Source organism: the organism of the source record quoted next, unplaced genomic scaffold, assembly GCF_019419815.1.
Source record: "Pyrus x bretschneideri cultivar Hongxiangsu unplaced genomic scaffold, Pyrus_bretschneideri_v1 Contig29, whole genome shotgun sequence".
Classification (NCBI taxonomy): Eukaryota; Viridiplantae; Streptophyta; class Magnoliopsida; order Rosales; family Rosaceae; genus Pyrus; species Pyrus x bretschneideri.
In genome coordinates this window covers 994,158-1,003,684 of record NW_025999601.1, presented here as the reverse complement: position 1 = coordinate 1,003,684, position 9,527 = coordinate 994,158, and the positions used below count along the sequence as shown (strand labels likewise).

Sequence of the window (9,527 nt, the reverse complement as noted above, 5' to 3'; positions counted from 1 at the left end):
AAGTCCAAATCAATTTTGGTTCTTTCGTCAATTAATCAAGACCAAATCAAGCCTCAATCAAGACTTGGAGATCCTATAAATATGAGGCTCCAAGACAAATAAAGGCCCTATCTCAGAAACACATTCTCACACTCAAACTCCCAAACACTCTACACACTTAGAAGACTCAGAAAACTCTCTACATTCTTTGCCATACTCACGAAGAACCATCAACCACCAAAACACATGTCGGTTCCTCCATCACCACAAGCCAAATCCTTACGCCATGACGAATTCGAGATCAAGTCACTTCGACCTTCGGATCAACAACTCTACACATACATTCTACAACCTTGGAGATTGAATCAGACAATCAAAACTTTGTATCAGAGATTATAATGCCTAACTTTTATTAATACAAATTATCACTTTGTACATGTGTTCTTATTTCATATGTCGCTGAAAATTCGCGTTTATAGTTGCAAAACAAGGTTTATGGGCTTAAAAGTTGCTATAGAGAAAGATGGTCAAACCTCAAAAGCATCAATTTTTAAGTGATTATAGTAGGTGACCGAAAAGTTTGTTAAAACTTGAATTCACTAATAAGATCAGCATACAAATGGACTTAAAACATAATTTTCTTTTTTCTCTCCAATACGGAAAAGATTACATATGGACTAAAAGCAAAAGACCCACCTAGCTACTTTGCCTCCAACAAGCTTAAACAAAAGTGACTAGATGAATCCCAACTTGGGATTTCCCTCCCTTTTGTTCAAACACTGTGGATCTCTCCACTACTTAATTCCTACTAGAGCTACCCAATTAATTAATTATTATTATCCTTCAACTTCTCCTTGGGAGAATTTCATTAGATTCATAGAAACTTTTTTTTTTTTTTTTTTTTTTTTTTTTTTTTTTTTGCTATGGATATATAATTATTAATATTAATTTTTTTTCTCTAGATATTCATGTCCAAAGTGGTTCCCACAATGAGCCTAGAGTGGTGGAATCATCAAGGAAGCCTAAGTTGGTCTGGTTGCCGCCGTGAGGATTGGTGGCGACGAAGTTGTGATCAAGTGATTGTGGAGGAGATCCTTGCTCGGAATTAGGGTGCGACATTTCCATGCAAATCAGAGCCACAAGGTTGGTTTGCTGGCATTGCATGTTGACAAGCTCAGCCTGTGCCTTGGCCAGTTGTGCCTGCAGCTCATTCACTTGCTTTTGCAAGTGGCAGATTGCTCCAGCACACCCATAAACTGGGTCTCTAATTCTTGCACTTGCCTCATAAACCATGCTGCTCACTGCATCGGCTCGTTGAGATTCTGGAAGTTCCTGTTAAAAAAATTGCATGCTCCTTTTAGTTTATACATATGTTTACAATTAAAAATGGGGTATCCACAAATTTAATAAATAAAAAACTTTTTTCTCAACTCTCTTGTATGAGGTGAAATTCATGATAATGTGGGACAATACATGATCCACCTCATAAAGAAAAACTTGTATAAGAGCAGCCGGATCACGTATACTATCCGACTGCTCTCATAAAAACACAACCCCTTGGATTTAGTTGCCATATGCTAAAGATTTCCTACACCTCAAAACGTTAAAGGAATAGTGACATATAGAATATTGATTTGTTGTTAATTGTGAAATTCTTTCTTTTAGCAGTTTTTTCTTCCTTGTTAGGTTGCTATCAGAATAATTTAGTCAGAGTAGTTGATTTCCATTTGGTACGTCTGTCTACGTATGTGTGTGAACAACCCCTAGACTTTTCAAATATGGATGCAAACTAACATAATAGTATTTCATGAAAAATGAACTACATATAATATGTTTATGTTGTCAGATTATAAATATAAATTACATATTTAAATAAGAATAATTTTCTCTCTAAATTTCCGGTCTAACTGTAAAACGTGAGTTTGAACCCTTCCGTATTTTGAAAATATTTCCAAGGTCTTAGACCTACTTTGACCACTACTCTTGTTTTTGGACATGATGAAGAAAAGTACCTGCAAGAACTTGATGATATTGCTTGCCCCAAAGACACGATGAGCTATAGTAAACTTGACTGGCTCAGAGGGAGGAAAGTAAGGGGCCAAAACGCACTTGTCTGCACATCTTCTCCTCAAGATTTTGCATGCAGCACAAGGACTTATAACAACTGGTGGAGATGGAGTGGGAGTTGGGGTTGGAGGAGACGATGGTGAAGAAGAAGGAGGAGGAGATTGAGACATAGTTGATGAAGTGGTTGTGTAATTTGTGTTCATTGTTTCAGTACTGCACTCCATTGCAGCTCAAGCTTGAAGCTTTGGTTTGGACTTGGTATATGCTGAGAGAGAGAGAGAGAGAGAGAGAGAGAGAGTGGTGAGCTGAGGTGAGGTGGGGTTTGCTTGAAGCACAAAGTGAGGGTATAAATAGGGAAAGTAAAGCTGGGTGAGGTATCATATGACGTCAGCTGTTCAATATTATTGTATTTAATTAGGCTGCGGCTTCTGCCGCCAATATAATGATAGAATCAAATTTTTCTTTCTAATTAAGCAGTTAGGTTTGTGTGCTACGTCATTAAAAATGTGAATTCCATATTTGTTATGTCATCATTTAACAATTGATTTAATAGATTATTTAATGAACATTGAAATAAAGTGACAAGTAAATATATGAAATCAACATATTTATATATTGTATGAGATTGTAATTAAACATAAATCTAATAGTGCAAAAAGTAAACCCCACTTTTTGTTTGCTTTTGGATTATTTGGAGGAAAATACTCGTGTGCACGTTTGAAAATCTCATCCTCTATAGGAGCACTTCCACACCATCCCCACCCCCCCCCCCCCTCCCCAAAAAAAAAACCCCACCCAAAATAAAATAAACCCACCCCATCCCACCCAATAGGCTGGCCCAAAATGGAGACCAGTTTTGAGCCCAGCATATAATGAACTGAGCAAGAGATCGACCTACATAACGCCAGACTGACGTCAGTCATACGAATTTCTTATTTTTGCCACTGGCGCGTGGGATACACGCGCGCGTTCCAGCATTAACAAAAAAAAATTGTCAGAATCTTACCGTGGACCACGTGTCCACTTTTGGGCTGTTGGATTTCAATCCAACAGTCCAGATTAATCAACTTAATAAAAAACTATTTAAAAAACATAAAAAAAAAAAGATTATATATATATATGTGTGTGTATGTGTGTATATATATATATATACCTAATCATTTTTCACAAAAATTGTACTTTCCAAAAATGACACGTGGAATGACAAGATTGGTTAAAAATTATATCCGAAATTAAAAATAAAATTATTTTTTAGTATTTTATAATAAAAAAAATAATATTTTAATACGAATTGACTAGACTCTTGCCTAGCTCATTTTTTAAGGGTGGAGAAGCACTTGGCTAATTATTATTCATTTGAATCAATTACTATTCATTTGGATGAATTAAATGAATTTTGGGCCAGCTCATTTTTTAAGGGTAGAGTTACTCTAAAAAAAACCCCAGTTTACTGTGGAGTTTAAAAATCAAAATTTGCCGCATACAAACAATTCAATAACCTCCAAAGTCCTTCAGACATATTAGTATTTTAAGAAATAAATAACTTAAAATTGATTTTGTATTTTTTGCATTTACACACTAAATCTTCAGTGCTAAGCACCAAAAGCCTTCTTTAGTGTTAAAATTGTTTAGTAATAAAGTGAATCAAATTTTACTTTATTTTTTTTGTTAATTAAAATATTGGGCGGTTGGGTTTAGTCAAATGGTTACAGAACAAATTAAGATTAAGAACTAATACAGAATGAAAATCAAGTCAACAAAAATAGGAAAAAAAAAAAAAGAAGCAAAGAGGCTTTTTATTTTTGTCACTTAGTACTACGGTCTGGTGGTATTTCTCTTCATTTGTAAGTGAGAAGTCCTAGGTTCGAATCTCGTAGATGGCGAATTTAATACCAAATTAGGTTACATATTGTGTGGCTTAACTCAACTTCTCCCCTCCCCTGTGTAAATATTTCTTTGTACTAACAATAAAAAAGAGGTTTTTTATTTCTAAAGCCCTCTCCTGGACTAGGATTGTCCTCTCTTCTTGCCGACGGCCGTTGTTTTCACATGCAACTTTTCTTCCAAACTAGCTAGTGTTTCTAGAATTTTGGCTTTAATATCTACTTTTCCTTACCCGGTCGAGCAATCAAATTTAAAGAACACGTAAGAGGCGGGGGAACGTGCTTTAAACTCAAACGTCATAAATAAAATTCTCACGGATACAAAATTTTAGGAAATTTATTAAGAAGTGTAGTTTGTGGATGAATGTACATATTTAAAGTTTGTGGATGTCTGATCTTCAATGGCTTTGATTTTTTTTTCATGTTTTTTCCTTGCATAAGTAGATGGCCGGCGATTAAGGAACAAGTAAGAGATGTAAGATGAATTTGAAACTCGGATGTCAAAGATTAAATCTTCACAGATGCAGAAATATTGGAATTTACTTAAAGACGCGTAATTTGTAGAGGAACTATATATATTCAAGGTCTAAATCAAGGTCTAAATCAAGCTCTTCTCTCCGATGGAAGAATTTTCTCCTTAGCCAAAATAGTCTCACAGGAATTTTTGAATTTTTGTTCTATCTCAACAAATTCTTTGATTATTGCCTACCTTTTCAAGTTCAACTTTTCTAATGGGAAAACTCGATCCCTCCCTTTCTGCTCCTCCCATTTTCTTGGACGTCAGTCGTATATACTATATGGTACTGTCATTTCAAAGAAAAATATACAATACACAAATAAGTCATATTTGCTGTAATAGTAAATAGGTTTGAATGGTAGTGATATATAGTTTTTGATTTGACATGATAAACACTGGCTAGGCTACCATCCATCACTAACAGTTTTTTTTTCTTTTCTTTTTTTTTTTCACGATTCACATTATTCTATCATACAATATGACTTTCACAAAGAGGACTTACATGAAATGAGTTCACCACCAAACAATATCCTCTATCCAATAATACATTACTATGTAAAAGTTTTTCTCAACATGACAATGACAATGTATTATTGAATTAGGATGCCACATAACGGTAAACATGTTACATATAAGTTGCTCTTGACTTTCACTAAAAACTATATATGAGAAAGAGGGAACAAGCTTATTAAAAAAACCTACAGTTTTTCCTTTCTTGTCTAGCATATAAAATTACAAATTGTGGTTAACCAAAACCTATATCGAGATGGTCCACACTTGAACTAATTATCATTTAGCTTTTTTCAGGGTGACATGTGGTAGAGATGAAGATAAACGAGTTAAAAAAGTAGAGTTTATTTGGTGAGTGATTGTGCCTTATGAATACACTGAGACAGTGCTAGCTTTCTACTTCTCTAACCACCGCCTAATGACCTACTCATCTCGTTGAGAACGACCCAAGTATCACGATGTAGCTAATTAAGTGCTCATAAACCTCAAAAATCTTTAAGTAATGTGTGTTTTTCTTGATTTTTTCACGTAAACACGAGTAACGTTTGAGTCTTGCTTAAATTTTGTAAGTGTAAGAGAAGCAATCACTAATATAATCAGTATCTGAAGCAGTGAACCCACATTGTAATCAACTTATCTCAATAACTCTTTTTATTATTATTACAGGGAATGAATGATTCAAAACTATTACAATAATTTAGAATAGAGTGAAATTTCGAACTACGCATGAGTGGAAACTCAACACCCTATCTCAATAACTCTTCTTTTTTTAAAAAAAAAAAAAATTATTTCGAACGAATATGCGCGAAAGTATAAATCCAATAAAAAGGAGTAAGTTGGTTGATAAAATGTCTCTTTAGGAAAGGGCATTATTTAAGTTTGAAGAAAGGAATAGAGATAGGGTTGGGTATGGTTGGTAGGGAGCCGGTCAGCTCGTTGCACGCATGAAGTGAGAAAAACTCTGGTAATCTAAAGTCTTAAGCTGCCATTGACGATTGTGATCTCTTCATCTACGAGATATAAATAGTCATTTTAAATTAACATAATTCGTTTCTTAACCAAATAATTAGATTCTTTTTAAGGCTCTTAAATAATTAATATTTAAGTGACTCGTCAGTCTGCCAGTTCTTAATCTTCTACTTTGCAGTGGAAGCAGTTGGACTTGTGTTTGCTTTCATCCATCTCCATCTCCTCCACCTCACCCCACTAACAACTATATTTATTTTTTTCTCTTCAAGAGTCTTATGCGTGTGGACCTTAACATATTCCAACATGTACTTTTATATAGTTTGCTAGCCATTTGAACTGCCACACAAAGTCCGGATGAAAACAATGAGTTCAGACAAAGTCCGGATGGAAACAATTGAGTTCATATTAAGCTGGCATTAAGCCCATGCAGACCGTAAACGTAAGCGGATTTTTACTCCCATAAATTTGTGAAACATTGAATATTCAGCGTTGATCATTGACAAATCGTTTTCTTCTGCTAAGATAATGGACGCATGCTAGCTAGCTACTACATAATTTTGTCATATGTATGAGAGGAGTTTAAGGATATCATTTTGATTGCCATAATCTTAAGAATGAAAAAAGTATTGCGTATGTATCTGGTACAATGCGCGATGAGCTGATATATTATATCATATTTCACAAGAAATATAATTTGTGTAAATTTGATACACCACATCAGCATGCATGCTACGCAATATATAAGATACATAACTGAATAACAAGAGTAAGTATTTATCCCTCAAAATGGTAATTATGTAAAATATTGGTAGTAGATTTGGTTATGCACAAAATCAAACAAAAAGATACAGCCAAAATGTGATATGTAAGAAGCAATATGAAAACTCAGTGCTTTTTGTTCCGGTGGCTCAATGACAGAGCGGAAAGCAATCCTCCCCGCCATCCATAACTCTCTATCAAATCTCAATTTCATAAAGATTGTTTTGATTTCCATTAAGTGACATGGTACAAAAATATACCTCACCACGAAAATCTTTAGCGACAATGTATCAAAAAGCAAAGGCAAAGCAAAGCACTTCATGGATAATCTTGAAACGTGAGGCGATAGTTTCATGGAACTTAAAATTATTATAATGTTATATATATATACACATATATATATATATACTTTGTAAAACAATCAAGTAAGCATGCCAAGCAATCAAATATTTGGCTAGTATTTCTCTAATTCACATCGTATAGTCATAATAAACAAATAGAAACTAAGAAACATAAAATTAGCAATTTTCTTGAGGAATTGGATCCTTTCCCAGGCAAATCCTCGGGATCCTCCTAATTCATTAACACGGGTCGTTGAATTTTAATATAACGGCTACAAACAGAGAAATTCTTTTAAAATTATAATAATTATAACCGTTAGATCAAAATCTAACGGTCCATGTTATTGAGTCGAGAGGATCCCGAAGATTTACCTCAAAGAGGATCCAATTCCTTTTCTTGATAGGCCCATCGAAGAAAACGCCTAGGCTGGTCACAATACTAATTTTTTTTTTTTTTTTTTTTTTAACATTGAGTGATATAGATAAATGCATGCTACGACAATCCAACGGCTTGGATTGATTCTTGTCCAATCGAACGGTTGGCAAAAGTTAAGAACTTGGGAATAGGGGAAACCGGCTAACTCAATTGCAAGTAAAATTGGGGCCACTTTCTCTCTCATCTCTACTTCTGTTTCCTCTCTCTCTCTCTCATGTCTCTCTCTCTTTGCTTCTCTCGATCCCTCTTTTGCAGATGGGTCACAGACGTAATAGAGCACCACCAGCTTCGCCATCAGACTTCCACCACCGCCACTGACCACAGTAAAACCCATTGAAATCACCGACGACCAGCCTGTTCCCATGATTTTGTTTCCATTTTCCTTCAATCTTCCTCTCCAAGTTCAAATCTAATCGATCCAATTCCAGTAAAGTGGATGAGGAATTAAAGACAATCCTCTTCAATCTATCCGCTGGTGGCCGACCCGATCGGAGCCCACCGTCACCTCTACCCCAATTTGGTGGTGGGAAATACATGTGAGTTTCATCTTTGTTAGAAAGATGCATTCATGTTATAAAAGGAGAGTTATTTATAGAAAGCCATCTGTGTTTTTTTCTTACAAATTAATGTGTTATGGTATTGATGCTAATTTTCGATAAAATCTTTAAAAACGAGTTATAAATTGAGCATGTGGTACAATTACAATATTGACAAGGAAAACCAAACCTAAAAGTCTAGACTTCGCATAATTCTATTTTAATAAAACTATCGTTCTCTTTCAAAAACAAAATGTCCTACTTAATTAATAGTTTTTCTTCAATAGCACGTAGGTGATGAATTAGACAGAAAATGAATGAGTGAGATTAAAAATAAAAGATTTAATGAATAAGAAAATAAAATCAAATAGCTAAAACACTTATAACAGTTAGTATTACTACGTCAACTAAAATACCTGTAGTACTCGGTACTGCTACCTGGCCTTAAATCCACACCCTTAATTTGAGTTAGAAACACAGTGTATTATTGCCAAGGGGAAAATGTACTCCATTAGATTAGTCATGGCGGTCGTAAGAAGAATCTCCGTAGTGCACTTGTGCTATACGGCATTGGTAATTTGGGCATTCAATTAAACCTCATTTTCCTTGCTCTTCGTACATTGAATTATTTTAATTAGGTTGAATACTTCTTAAATGCAATTTCAACATGAACACTTTAATCATTTTGGGGGTTCTTTGACAACATCCGACGACCCAGATTAGTTTCATCCATGGACATTCCATGGGTAGGGTTTGCATGGTTAGGTTGCCGTGCTCTTGAAGGTAGGGCACCCAAAAATTGCTCATTGCATTTACGCCATGTGAACAATACAAATTTAGACCATGACCAAAAATTCTCTTGAGACTTGACCAAAAACAATCTTAAAATTTCAGTTGAGAGACAATCGAAGCTTGTAAACCTCATTAATATGCACAGGCTGTCACTGGGAGACCCACTAATTTTAAATTCCGAACTAAAATCAGTCAAACTCTTACAAAATAAAAGAATAAATTATAGTAATAGTCTCGTAATTTGAACTCAATTGGAACAATGATCTCTCTCATTGGTCCCTCAACTTTAATCAAACTGAAGAAATAGTCCATTAACTTTAATCCAATTGAATCAATGGTCCCTTAACTTTAACTCAATTGTAGCAATGATCATTCTAACATAACTCATTTTAACAAACTTCTGACGAAGTTGACGAAATTGACTATAGCTACACATTTCGATAAGTTGAGGGACCCCAATTGGAGCAATGGACATTCCAACATAACTTATTTTGACAAATTTCTAATGAAGTTGACAAAGAGGACCATAACTACACATTTTGATAAGTTGAGGGACCAATGGTAATGTATTTTTAGTTGAGGGACCATTGCTCTAATTTGATTAAAATTAAGGGACCCTTGTTACAATTTACTCAAAATAAAATTATTTATATTGCATTGCCTACCATTTCACATAGAAGAATAGATGGATAACGTGGCACCCATTTTAGTGTGCATGAAACACAAAGTGGTACGCCA

At 34.7% G+C, this 9,527-nt stretch overlaps 1 protein-coding gene across 1 annotated transcript; it reads right to left on the bottom strand.

The window, feature by feature from the left end:
- Positions 1-547: 547 nt before the first annotated feature.
- LOC125479431 (LOB domain-containing protein 1-like) lies at positions 548-2,363 on the bottom strand. Its single transcript, XM_048588703.1, has 2 exons — positions 1,992-2,363; positions 548-1,311 (listed from the first exon to the last, which is right to left on the bottom strand). Exons 1-2 carry the CDS (start codon positions 2,268-2,270, stop codon positions 946-948), a joined length of 645 nt encoding a protein of 214 aa, XP_048444660.1. The 5' UTR covers positions 2,271-2,363; the 3' UTR covers positions 548-945.
- Positions 2,364-9,527: the final 7,164 nt, after the last annotated feature.

Coding starts and splice junctions, on each gene's coding strand:
- LOC125479431 (XM_048588703.1), bottom strand. CDS start 2,270: ATGGAGTGCAGTACTGAAACAATGAACACAAATTACACAACCACTTCA. Junction 1,312..1,991: donor ATATCATCAAGTTCTTGCAG/GTACTTTTCTTC, acceptor TTTTTTTAACAG/GAACTTCCAGAATCTCAACG.